General features: G+C 49.5%; 1 protein-coding gene across 7 annotated transcripts in view; it reads right to left on the reverse strand.

The window, feature by feature from the left end:
- Positions 1 to 4,719: 4,719 nt before the first annotated feature.
- The window catches only part of MMP28 (matrix metallopeptidase 28), a 29,773-nt gene continuing 20,539 nt past the window's right edge, over positions 4,720 to 13,953 (reverse strand). For 6 of the 7 annotated variants that reach the window (XM_019499508.2, XM_059717713.1, XM_059717714.1 and 3 more), the window contains 5 exons: positions 10,433 to 10,654; positions 7,960 to 8,205; positions 7,521 to 7,670; positions 6,854 to 7,021; positions 4,720 to 5,789 (listed from right to left, as the gene is read on the reverse strand). In XM_019499508.2, coding sequence (XP_019355053.1) covers positions 5,395 to 5,789; positions 6,854 to 7,021; positions 7,521 to 7,670; positions 7,960 to 8,205; positions 10,433 to 10,654 — 1,181 coding nt within the window. In that variant the 3' untranslated portion in view covers positions 4,720 to 5,394. The remainder of the gene's footprint in view (positions 5,790 to 6,853; positions 7,022 to 7,520; positions 7,671 to 7,959; positions 8,206 to 10,432; positions 10,655 to 13,953) is intronic. The other variant, XM_059717716.1, reaches the window with a different exon arrangement.

A 13,953-nucleotide genomic window follows, 5' to 3' on the forward strand; every position in this document is an offset into this window, starting at 1 on the left:
AGGTTGTTGAATGAGCTTGACTTGAAGCGCCGTCCCCCCCATTTTGAAGCACAGGGATGCTGATGCATGAGATGCTGTGGGTGCTTTAATTAGAGCATCCCCACCACCAGCATGTGTAAAACACCCTAATTTTCTTTTAAATAAAAGCCAAGATGTTCACTAAATCACATGACTCCAGAAGCTGGAGCTTCAAGGAAGACACAAATGATCCTGAGAGCTAGCTATACAGTAAACTAAGGGTCCCATGTTGAAACCTACACAAGGGATTTGAATACCCATGTCCCATTGATTCTTACCTTTTTTTTAAATGATGGAGCACACTGGCTTTCAGTTACTGGGGTTTGCAATGTGGGTAATCTGAAAGATTACTTTGTTTCTCAGGATGTATGGCCAGGACTCTGGGACTTGCTCCCCCACCAGAGTCCAAAATAGTTCAAACTTGGTGATCTTCAGGGCACAGCCCTTTGCCAAAGATGTATGTGGGATTGCTCACCAGAGAACCAGGGGCTCCCAAAATGAGGACAGGAGTCTCAGTGCAATCTCTCAGCCATGGACTTGCTTTGCTGACAGACGGAGTGAATTACCCAGCGGGAGGCAGCACAGCGCCTGCATGTCATTGCCCGGTACTGTAGAAACACCTCGAGTATTGGCTGATTCCCCTAACTCCTTCCTGTATCCGTCCTTGTGACCCACCCACATGGATTCAGGATTGATTTACAAATTCAGGGCTACATTCACATCTCCACAACTCACAGGGGAAGGAGGACACGGCCCCAAAGCTCACGACTGTCATGGAGAATTTTGGACCTTTGGTCACCTCAGCTCAAAGAACCGCTGCTAGCCTGCCTGTGTGAAGCAGGGTCTGGCTCCCACTACATTGCCCGGGAATGCTCCAGGCCCTGCTCTTTGGGCCAAGGGGATGGTCAAGACACCACCCCACCCTTCTCCACACAAAGCCCTTTTACTCCAGAAAACAGGCCTTTAGCTTTTCTCAGGAAAATGCTGCTTTACTGTTCAGGCCTTGAAAGTCCAGGAGTGCCCTCTGCTGGGGTGAAATGGGAGCCGAGGCAAAGCACACGAGCAAAGCAGAGCAGCGGCAGATGGGAGCTGGCAGCTAGGAGGCAGGAGGGCGCTTGTACACGTGACGATTGTCACCACATACACGACCAAAATTTCCTTTGTTTGGCTTAATTGCATCATACGTTACATGTGCACAAGGTTGGGGGGTTTCAAATGAATTTGCAATGTTGCAAACTAATCCCCATGTAGTTTAGTTTGCAACATTGCTACTTGTAATATTGCAGCCTTTAATCTGACAGCACACCCCCCCGGCTCTGCTGAAAAAAAAGGACTGGGCCCCTTGACACTTCTCCTTTCAGCAGGTACCTGGCCGCCGCAGGCACCTGCTGAATACAGAAGTGCCGAGGGGCCCATTCCTTCCCCCCCCCCCACAGAACCTGCTCACCTCTCCCACGGCCAGGGGGCAAGCTGCGGGTGGACCAAATGGCACCTGAGCTGCCCTGATCCTTCCCTCCATGGTAGCAGCACTCCCCAGAGCAACCCAGGTGGGCAGCTAGCAGGCCGGATGCTGCCCCAAGTCAGAGGCAGCACCCCACTGGATCCAACTCTTCCCCGACCATGCTGGGGCTTCCAGCTCCCTGTGCACTGTCCCAGCCACGTTCCTGCTGCCTGGGACCACCCAGGAACGGGCTGGCTTGCCCCTAGGGCAGTGCAGGGAGGTGGCAGGAGGGCGGCTGGGTATGCTGGTGGCCAGAGAAGGCGGCAGGGGTGGTGCACGGGGCACTGGAAACCCAGGCAGGCTCGGTGGGCTTCCAGCACCCCACGCACTGTCCCCACCACCTTCTCTGGCTGCCAGCACACCCAGCCACCCTCCTGCCACCTCCCCACACTGCCCTAGGGACAAGCCAACCTATTCCTGGGAGGCTCCAGGCAGCAGAAAGTTGGCAGGGACAGTGCACAGGGCATTGGAAGCTCTGGCAAGCTCAGGGAAGAATTGAATCCAGCTGGGTGCTGCCTCCAAGCTGGGGCAGCATTTGGCCCATAGGTGGTCCACACGGGTAGCCCTGGGGGCACCACCGCTGTGGAGGGAAGGACCCGGGCCCCCTGAAGCTCAGGAGCCACTCGGCCTGCTGGCAGCTTGACCCCCAGCTGCAGGCAGGTTCCACCGAGGGGAAAAAAAAGATTGTGCCTCTTGCCATGACAGAAGCCCCTAAATTGATATGGTGGGTTTCAATTAAAAACCCACCATTTCAATTTAGTCACCATAGAATAAAACCCTGAGAACTAAATGCCCGTCATGTGTGCAAGTGCCCAGGGAGACCTCCAGAGTGGACATGAGGCAGGGCTGCTGCAGGTGTGGAAGCAAGACAGTACAAATACCTTTCATGGCAGGCCCCTCACAGATCCCATGTACCTCCCCAGAGACATTCTGCTCTGCTGAGCTCAGGGGTCAGCACAGCCACAGACTGCCCAGAAAGCCAACAGAGAAACATGCTTATGGGCCCTCTGGGGCACAGAAGCACATGCTGCTGCGTGACTTCTGCCATGGAAGGCCAGTGCTATTGCTCTGGCTTCCTGGGCTACCTAGGCCATGACATGTTGGTATGCAGAAAAGATGTCACTTGTGAAGAGCCTCCAGGCATGGGCTTTCTGCTGCCTTTAGATGATACCTTCTGCTAGAACACTCTTGGCTAATTCAGAATCACAACACATTTCAAAGGTATTTTAACAGGTCTGTGCAGTGTTTTATAGGACAGTATAATCTTGCATTTGTACAATCAATCACACATCCCCAGGCCCACTCATTGGGATGCTCTTTCTCAGCATCCCAGCTGTGCACAACTGCAGCCTGTAGGCATCCATGTGTGGTGCTTGAGTTACATGGCAGCAAATGGATGCCCATCTAAAGTGATGCTGTTAGAGCACTCGTGGTGCTCCAGCTAGGTCCCTGAGGACTGGAAAAGGGCCAACGTGGTGCCCATTTTTAAGAAAGGGAGAAGGGATGAGCCAGGTAACTTTAGGCCAGTCAGTCTTACCTCTATCCTTGGGAAAACACTGGAAAAAATTGTTGAAGAGTGCATTTGTGAAGGCCCAGCAGGGGAAAGGTAATCAGCATGGGTTCGTTATAGGTAGATCCTGCCTGACAAATCTTACAGCCTTTTATGACCAGGTAACACACTGCCGTGACACTGGAGCTGAGGCAGATATCATCTACTTGGACTTTAAGAAGGCCTTCGATACTGTTTCGCATTCTGTTCTCATAGGGAAGCTGGCAGGCTGTGGAGTGGATGCTTAACAGTCAAGTGGGTGGCAAACTGGCTTAGGGACTGCACTCAGAGAGTGGTGGTGGATGGGTCGTTTTTGACCTGGAAAGGGGTGGGCAGTGTCCCGCAGGGGTCGGTCCTTGGACCAGTGTTATTTAATATCTTCATCAGCGATTTGGACCAAGTTGTGGAGAGCAACCTGTCCAAGTTTGCAGATGACACCAAGTTATAGGGCAAAGTTGGCACACTGGAGGGCAGGGAGTAGATTGAGGCCGATCTGGACAGGATGGGTCAATGGGCAGAATGAAATAGGGTGCAATTCAACAAAGACAAATGCAAGGTACTCCACCTAGGAAGGAGGAATCCCCAGCACACCTACAGGTTGGGGGATGACGTCCTCAGCAGCTTGGCAGCTGAGAGGGGTCTTGAAGTCATATTTGACTGCAAGATGAACGTGAGCCGACAGTGTAATGAAGCCATCAACAAAGCCAACCACACCTTGTCGTGCATTAGCAGATCCATGACCAAGAGATTGAGGGAGGTGATGCTCCCCCTCTATGGGGCACTAGTCAGGTCGCAGTTGGAGAACTGTGTCCAGTTCTGGGCACCGCGCTTCAAGAGGGACATGGAAAATCTGGAGAGGGTGCAGAGGAGGGTCACTCATATGATTAGTGGCCTCCATGCAAGACCCTACGAGGGGAGGTTGAGCGATCTGGATCTCTTCAGCCTTCACAAGAGATGTCTGAGGGGAGACCTTGTAGCAGCCTATAAATTTATCAAGAGAAGACAACAGAGAGTTGGAGATGCACTATTTACCAGGGCACCCCTAGGAATAATGGGTACAAACTAGTGGAGAGTAGATTCAGGTTAGACATTAGGAAGAAATTTTTCACAGTAAGGGTGGCCAGAATCTGGAATGGGCTTCCAAGAGAGGTGGTGCTATCACCTGACTCGGAGGTCTTCAAGAGGAGGCTAGATAGGCACCTGACTGGGGTCGTCTGACCTTGGTCCTTTTCCTGCCTGGGGCAGGGGGTCAGACACTATGATCCTTTGTGGTCCCTTCCGACTCTACAATCTATGAATCTGTGATGCAACTTGCACCTTCTTCTGGATCTCCCAACAAGTGAGTTATGTCACCCGATACTGGTTTCTGAAATTGCCCTTTGAAAAGATGAAACAAGGCAAATTCATTCTCATTCATCTCCAGCCAACACAGCCAAGACCAGAAATGATGGAAAAGTGGAGGAAATCAGCCCAAATTCACAAATAATTTACAAATTATGTTTGTTTCAGAGATCTAACATGGGCCTATTTTTTTCTTGTGTGTTTTGTTTTTTTTATTGAAGTGAAAATACTACCATGATTATTCATTTATCAAAAACCCTGGAGGGGGTTTTGGTTAATGGTCTAGTGAAAAAAACAAACAAACAATGACCAATGTCAAAAAACCATTTTAATAAAAAATTCCCATAAAAACATAAAAAGCAACATATTTGGAAAAAAATGGGTTCTGAGGTGGATTTTTTAATATTAAAAAACAAAAAGGATATTTCTGGACAAAAAAAAAAACCCTCAATTTTTTTTCATCCAAAAAGATTCCAACCAACGCAACCCTCACAGCTCAGGACTGTTTATTCCAGATTGATCAGGCTTCCCCAGTCATAGCACCAGCGATCCCTATTCGCGAGTGGGGATGTCATTGAACTGGGAGGTTGGTCTCCTGAGAACAGCATCTTCTCAGTGCTCTGTAAAAGGGCTGCCTTTGCCCGTGTATAGGGGGGTATGCGTAGAGGAGCCTGACCCACAGAAGTGCACTCAGGATGAAGGGATAGGTCCACTGTTCCTCAGAGGGCAAGGGACTCTCTGATTACATTGGACAGTCACTGTGATGCAAACCTGAGATGGGAGTTCAAGTAGATGACTGATGAGAGGTATTTGGGTAAAAGACCCAACCTGGTGAGCCACATGCATTGTGGAATAAGAGTCCTTCTCCTATGAGCAGAGGACAAGACAGGGGATCCCAGCCACCATCTTCAGGACTGCCCTCTGTTACATATGTCTGTGCCCATGGCAGTCAGCACCTTGGTGTCATGGTCCCTTCAAGTGAAGCTCACAAGAGAGTCTGACTGGAATTCACGTCCCAGCAGCCCATCCATGGCAGCTGAGTGGCCCATTTCCCAGTCATCACCACCTGCAACTTGCCCTGGTCAAATTTCCAGTATTGATCATCCTGGAAGAAGTAAACAAAGCCATCGTGGTGGGTCAGGGCACCATTCACTTCAGCTGGGACCCCATTCCAGTCCCTCAGGCTCCTGGGGTAGTAGGGCTCCACCTGCAGCGTCTCCTCACTCACCACATAGTACTTGGGACCTTTGAAGAGGACGAGGTGGTGGAGCTGCTGGAAGTACAGGGCTGCGTTGGGGTGTCGGGGGAGATTGCTAGCGCTGCACTTCTGGGGGAATCCTGCCTCCATTGTGGAGCCTTTGTATCGCCAGCATCGGCCACCTGAGGAGGAGCAGAGACAAAACTGGTTAAGTCAGCATGGACGGAGACTGTGTAGGCAGCAGGACACAGCCTGAGGAAGATGGGAGCCAGGAGATGAATGACAGAACTACCACAAACTAATTAGGTAGGAGAGAGGAAGGGAGAGAGGGGAAACTGAGGCACAGAGAAAGGCCCATAATCACCCATCAGGAAAGAGCAGGAAACAGAAGTCAGGCTGGTGTGCTGTTCATAAGGCTGAATTGTGTAAGCTAGGACACCTGCTTGACACGTGAGAGATGGCACCAACGCAGTCCAATAATCCTTCTCCCTCCACTCCCCATTTGTTTGTCTCACAACCTGCTGCCTCATCACTGCCTTCTCAGTGGGTGCTCATGCCATGCTCAGCACTGCAAGGCCCAGAGCCCAAGCTAGTGCCTCCAGCAGTGGTGCTGATACAAAGAAATAATAGCAAGAAGAAAAGCATCTCCATGTCATCCCTGGCTTGTGACCATTTCCTCCCATGCTTTAACTCCAGCACTGGCTGTTTCTGGCCACTTGCTTACCCTGGCAGGGCTGGGTTATGGCAAAGCAAGGGAACAAAAGCTCTTTTCAAACAGCTTGTCCAGCTCACAAGCTGTGCCTGATCCCAAACCCACAGAAAGGGGTGGAGCAAGGGGGAAGAGGGGCTGCTGGCCCCTGCCCAGCTGTAGTGACAAAGCCCCCATTCTGAGTGGCCTTCGGGTGTTTCAGTTAACAGCTCATGCTATCCCAACAGCCATTTGCCTCTGTGGCCCAGAGAATGGGTAGAACTCCCCCAAGAGCACACGGTGAATCAGCGGCAGGCTGGGAATAGAACCCAGGAGTCCCAGTTCCCAGTCTACTGCTATTTATTGTGTACATTATGGTGGCATCAAAGAGACCTGGTGATGACCAGGAACCCTTTGTGCTAGGTGGTCTACAGCTCTAGTGCCCTGGCCCCCAGACACTGCTGCAGATGGACAGACGGACAGACAACACTAAGAGAGAGCAAGGACATAAGGGGGAGATTTTTGTTGCTCCCCGCTTCCATCCTCAGGTCTCATTACCTTTGAAGAAGTAGAATTTGCCATCTGCCTCTGACCAGGTAGCCGCATCAATGCCAGCTGGGAGCCCTGCCCATCGGGTCTGCAGGGGCTGTGGCTCTGTGGCATTGCCCCTCTTTGACACCAGCCAGTAGTGGTTGCCCTTGAAGATGTACAGGTTGTGATCTGCATCTGTGCAAACAAGGAGGAACATGAGCAAGGGGCCTTTGGTAAGAACCTGAGCCAAGGTTCCCACAACCAACCTCACCCCTGCAGCACCAACCAGGGCATAAATCTGTGTGTGGAAGGGCACTGCAGCAGTGGCTCCACCACTGCATCTACCACAACTTCCTCTCTGCCTCTGGACCTGCACTCAATGCCCTCCACTTCTTCCTCACTCTACTCACCCTAGGGGACCCTTTCTTCTCTAGTATCAACACTGTTGCAAGTTCCCTCTCCCTCTATTCTCACCTCCACCTGGAGGCACTGCTGCCACATGCCACATACCCCTGGTATGTCTTTCACTACACATTGTCTTTCCTGAGCCCTTTAATATCTCAGTCCTTTCCACCTCTGACTTTCATAAATGACCTTGAGGAAGGCAAACAACTCCAGTAAACAGGGTGGTTCAGGGGGAGGGTCCCAGGCAAGGGCCCACCATTGAGAGACTGGTTCACATGCACACGCTCACCAACAGTGATGGCATCAAAGAAGGAGTGGCAGTAATAAGAGACATGTCTGCCTTGCTGCTGAGTGCCACCTGGGAAGGTACGGCTCCAGTCCTGGAAATGAGCAAACACTTTCCCTGGAAGCTGCACAGCTGAGCCCTTGGAAGGCTTCCCTGTGATAGGAAGAGGACAGGCAAAAACATAGGTGGCTTCTCCCAGCTATTTGGTAAACCCAGGCTGCATGGTGACCCTGAACTGACATAGACTCCACCCAGGGGGGCTATGACCAAGGATCTTAGGTCCTTTTGTCCCTCTGTCTGTAAGGCTTCATACACTCTCTTGAAGCCCTTTAAATAGGAGGTCCTATTGTGACTGGTGCCCTGCCTCCCTGGCATTCAACATGGATTTCCCTTCGTGGGTAGGACCAAGGGTCAGAAGAGGCTCTGAGAAAGCCAAGCTCACCGTACAGGTTCTGGACTGCGAGGATGTCGTCCCAGCTCAGGACAAAGTCCTTGCTGAGTTTTTTATAGTAGGGAGACATCAAGGCACTCTTGACGGGCGAGTGCTCCAGTCCCAGGGTGTGCCCAATCTCGTGTGCTGCCACGATGAACAGGTTGCGACCCTTGCTGCTGTGCAGGGACCATCTCTCATCACTGTCAAAATGGGCCTCCCCACGGCGGGGGAAGAATGCATGGGCCAGGGCCCCCCCTGGTGAAACACAAGAGGCAGAGGAGGTTAGACTCCCCACCCAGCTCTGCACTCTGGGCTGGATGCCTGGGCGCAGGAGGGTTAAGAACACAGCAGCAGCTCCATGTGCAAACAAATACAGTGCCGATGTGAGACTGACAGCCGCATAGACAGCCCCCTCTAGACAAGTCCCACCCCCGGTGCTGCACTGGCAGGGAGGATTTCCTCCACACCCTCCCAATGATGAGGGAGATCTATACTGAGGAACAAGTCTCCTGAAGGGACTACTCAGGCCTGGATCACTCTACTGAGGCTACCAACAAGCATGTAAATGGTAGTGGTGGTTTGGCGAGGTGCAAGTCTCTCCACTAGGAGCTGCCATCAGTTCACACAGCCAATGAGACCTGTAGATTAGGGTTGACCCAGGCTGGATGTGAACTGCCAGCCCAGGTTATTCCATCTGATGCTCCACAAACATTCACTGAATATTTTAAGGGTCCTGTTGCATGTTACACTTAGGATATGTTTTATTTAGAAAGTAGTAAGCATTACTCCGTGTTAGAAAGTTTTCTGAGCAGTCGCACAGTAATGCTTACTATGCTCCCAGCCCTCTGAACAGGGTTGGAAGCCAGGTGTGCAGTTGACAAACCACTGACTGTAGGTCCCAGCCCTGGCCCTGCATCAGAGCCAATAAGGACCACTAACATCATCTCCATAGAGCAGTTCCACTATAGTGTAACATGATTAGCTCTTAGCACATTTATGTGCTTGAATTTACTGATGCTTGTTTTAAGTGTGGTTAACACATCATAAAATGTAATGTGGGACAAGGCCCTAAGACACCAACAGCCCCACAGCAGTGCTATTCAGGCTGGTGAAATTGAGAATCTAATACAAAATTTAGACTTAAAAATTTATTTCCAGAGATGATGAAAAGGAGCTCAGCCCAAGACAATAATGCTTTAAGATTAAATGAATTGATCATTTTGATGGCCTGAACTAACTGCAACAGTGTTTTGGGTGGGAATTAAAAAGCCTTTGAAAAAGGCTGATCTTGGATACCGGGGACTAATCTTTTTAGCAACAGAGAAGCTAAAATGATTTCTGTTATTCATTGGTAAGCACTGGGTGTGGGACCAAGTATGTTGCAATGACTCATCGTCTACTGCCTCAAGGCTCTATGAACTGAAGTGATACCAGGGATCTCAATACCTCAGAAAGGGTGTGATGGACATGGGAGGTAATAGTCTGAGTTTTTAAAAGCCTGTGATCCGGAGTTTGCGAAAGAAGAAGATATACCACATGTTAAAAAGATTTTGTACTAAAAGCAAAGAGGAGACACAACATAGGGCATTATACTAAAGTAAATCACTCCACTCTGGGTTAGAGTAACTAGACAGTGATGTGAGTTGCACCAGTATATCACCAATGAGTCTGCTCCTTAAATCACTTTCATCCCTGGGTAGTGCTCCTGCACAGTGCAAAATAGCCCCCAGCACCTACATGTTGTAATAGTGCCTATAGCAGGCAGCAAGGTTGGGAATGCTTGTTGTGCATCCAGTTCTTACTATGGAGTAAAATCCAGAGCAAATAATGCTGTAGTAACCATATTGTGGGTCCATTCTCAAATCTGTAACAGTTTAATAACAAGCATCACATTTTATCAGAGCCAAACACTGAGAATAACAATCTGCAGCTCACCCCAGGTCAGGAAGGTATGGAAATTTGTAGCCATCCCCCAGTAGGTCAACACTTTAATCATCTTTGAGGTGGCACAGAACTAGCATCCCTATTCCCAGCAGTTGTACATTAACCTCACTCCACTGAAATCCATGGAGCTCCCATGATTCACACCAGCTGGGGCTGGGCCTCTCATTCTTAAGTGCCTGTGGTCATGAAAGGCCGTGAGGCATCTATCTTTTCCAGGACAAGTCATTCTCTACTCAGATTGGAGCATTATTCAAACACTGCCACCCTCCATCCCAATGTCCTGACTCAGGTCCTCCTTAGAAAGTTCTACCCCACCTATACTGGTCTCACATTGGTGTAAATCAGGAGGAACACCACTAAAGCCCAATGCAAGAGCAGTCAAGCCCACCCTTTTTCTTGAAGCATAGCATGCTATTCATCATTAGGAGCTTTATTGATGGGATGGAGCAGCCCTGCCTTGTCCCACCGCCCACTTCTCGCTGCCTGGTAAGAGTCCACATGGTAAAAGAGCAGCTTACGAGGAGGGAGTGATTAGCACCTGGCCCATCGAAGGCGTTGCCAAGTCCATCGTTGTGGTCACCATGGAAGAATGTCAGGCGGATGTCAGCAGGGCCGTCCTGCGCCTCCCAGAACACCAGGGAGGAGACGTTGCTCCAGAGCTCAAAGGCTGCTTTCACAGCCAGTTGCACCTGGTGCTGGGGCAGGTACCAAGGCCAGTTCACAATCCGGTAGCTGAGGTGCCGTTTGTACCACTTTCCACCTGTGAGAGGAAGGAAATGTTGCAAAGAGGCTGCTAGGACTCTGTTCTGCTCCCTGGCAGCAGCCCTTTCTATGCAGAGATCTACCTGTGTTTCGTAGAGGATGGCTCAAACCCACTGAATGACCTCTCTGCTCCTCTGCTTCCTGACTATGCAATGCTTGCCACCACCCTCTATATCACCACTAAATCAGACCTGGTCTCCCAGGGAAAGGAAGGTCTGTGCCCCCTGGTACCAGAAATCAATGGGGATTTTGCCTGAGTAAGGAGAGAAGCTGGATCACAGAGGCTGACTGATACCTTTTCAACTCCTTGCACAGCTACCCAAACCAAGAGGAGCAACTGTACTTGGACAAGAAGACCTTCTTCCCCTGGATCCCAAGGCTGCAAACATACAACCCACTTACTCTGCAACAAATCAGTGAAATCTAGGGCAAAATTACCTCTTAGTACACAGTAGCAGGTAGAATGTGTTGTAAGCCCGCTCCCTTAGTTCAGTGGTGCCCAACCTTCCAACCTGCTGACCAGATAAGCGTGGCGTTGGTCTGACGGCTGGATCCTGTGCATGGATAGTATGCAGGGTTGGTCCATGGGCCTGATCCTGTGCTGGTTTGATCCAACTTCATGCCAGCTCAAACTTGTGCACTCAGATCCAACTGACCCGATCTGGACCTGCTCCAGCCCAATCTGGCATGCAGGGCCATGTTATCCAGCCAGTGGAGTTCCTCGTGGGTCTGGAAGTTTGGCGACGGGAAAGTGGCAATTAATACTGCCACTGCTTTCCTACCGCTAACTTTGTCGACCTTTGGGGAGCCCTGCAGGCTGGATGACATAGGTCTGTAGGCCCTATCTTGCCTAGGGGCCAGAAGATTAGCACCCTACCTTAATCTATTTCATCCATGGGGTAACTCTTTGGTGCCCCACCACCTAGTGGCCAGACACTGTAAAAGCACCTACTGCAGACAGCCAGACAGCTCAGCCTAGTTATGTGTCCACTGTTTACAATGGAATAAATTTACTACAGATTAAAATACAGGATAAATTACTTCATGGGAATCATACTATGCGTCTGCACTCTTACTGCAGTTCTACTGGAGTCAATGTATCTAATCCACTTTCCCCCCAACTGAAGATTTGACCCAATAACTTAGCACCTATGGATTTCAATGAATGAAAACATGGTTGCTTCTCAAAACTAATATCCCACAGGGGGAAGGAAATACCAAGGATGTAGGAACCAGAATGACCTTAGCCACATGGAGAAGGCTGGATGTGACTGTGGCTACAATAGCCTAAGAAGAATGAGATTTCTGCAACTATTAACCAGAAATACTGTGGGCTGGGGGCCAGCCAAAAAGATTCAATTCCCAGAAAAAATACTGACAGGTTTGAAACTTGCTATCAGGAAGGAATAATATTCAAGTCTGTAACAGACCCCAAGCTAAGGTCACACAGAAAGCTGCAGAGAAACAGAAATGGGAGCCCCTACTGCTCTTCATTGGGATGAAACCCAATTCTGGGAATAAGCTGCTTCATGCAAACCCTGCTGGGGGCCTATGTGGCAGAGATCAGATCCAGGGTCAACAGGCAACAATGCTGCACTTCAAGCCGCAAAACTATGGCACGAGGCAGGCTGGGGTTTGTGTTCATCTGCCTCTCGCATGCTGTGTACCAGCCATTGTGTAACACGCTTTTGATCTCTGAATCAACCTGCAGTTTCAAATGCAGGCAAGAATCAGGTCATAGACAGATGAACACATACTCCAGGGTAATTTACATCGGTTTTGTATATGGACCTGGCCCCAAACCAGCTGGGAGTCAGGAACACACACAAATGCAACTATCCCAGCATAGCTGAATGTCCTTGGCACCTATTGCTGCATCTCCCCAGGAGGTGGGAGGGGAACACATCTGCATTTAGTGAACTGCTGCCCTGCAGTGCAGTGGATATGGACAGAGGACACCGAAACCAGGATAAACATATAGTTCTCATTACTGTGGTATCTATGTGCCTCACAGACCCTGACGAAGGGACTTTGATCCTGAAAGCTTGCAGAAAAGGACAATTTTCTTGCCACTTTCCAGTTGATCTAATAAAAGGTATCATATTGGAACCACAAGTTCTAGTTTTTTGTATGTCTCACAGTCTATAGGGTATTTATCTGAGTGGCAGGGCAAGGCAGTGGTATTTGCATGACTGAACTGACTGTGACTTGTCTGAGGTCACACAGGGAGTCTGTGGAAGAGAAGAGACTCACACTCAAGTCCTCCAAAGTATTGGCCTCCCTAAGGATCAGTATTGCCCTGTCAAATGGAGTTGCACTGATTTGCCCATCATAATTCCAGGGAACCTTGGAATGCTATATATGCATATGCTGATGCCAAAGAACAAGAAGAGTGGGTTTCAATTGGTTGTGAAGAAATTCCTGGGGTCACACACATGCTTTATATAAGGGCTGAGCATCTTTGTCTACAGCCAGAGCCAGCAGGAATAACCAACCAGCTAGCTAGATGCAATGCCTGGGAGCTGCATCTCTGGAAATGCTTCACATAACTTTGCTATATGGGTGGGGCATTACCCAGGGAAGATGCTGTGTTGAAACCTTACTTAAGAGATAGACAGGCACTCTCCCCATTGTGTTTCAAGCCATATTTAGAAAGCGGTGCCGGTGTAGCATTTTGCACTAGCTATAATCTGTCAAAAGCAGCTGACAGCAAGAGATTTTTTGAATATCTAAATGGATTCTGATGACCCTTCCACTTCTAGGACCCCTTCTCCAACACACCAGGCTGAACAGGGGCAGAAATCTGTGTTCATTGTCACCAGAGTCCAAACACACAGTTTGGCAGCAGTAGCCCTAAGGCAACTCTCCTTAAGAGATTCACTCAGACCCAATATTTAGGGCTGGTGAAAAGCAGGGAGAGGAGACTACCATACTGAAGAGAAACAGGCCTGAGATCCTAGGCCAAGTCTGTCCCAGGCTGCCCCATGTTAACCCCTGCAGAGCTCTTTGAGATTTATCCAGGGATGGTTCTCATTGGAATTTGGCCCTTAACAGGGGTAGTGCTTTAATGCACATTAGTCTATTTTAATGCACATTAAAGTGTCACAAAGAATCATGCACTTTCGCTAATGTGCATTAAAACAGCCTAATGTACCTTTTTCTAGTACCTCACAATGGAGGTACTAAATTTAATGTGCATTAACAGAAGTGAATTAATGAGTGTGACCAGTGTGGATGAAAATCTAGTGCCTATCCTGCAGCTCTTCTAACCCATCAGCACAACAAAATGATAGTGCA

This window comes from Alligator mississippiensis, chromosome 14 (assembly GCF_030867095.1).
Source record: "Alligator mississippiensis isolate rAllMis1 chromosome 14, rAllMis1, whole genome shotgun sequence".
Taxonomy (NCBI): Eukaryota; Metazoa; Chordata; order Crocodylia; family Alligatoridae; genus Alligator; species Alligator mississippiensis.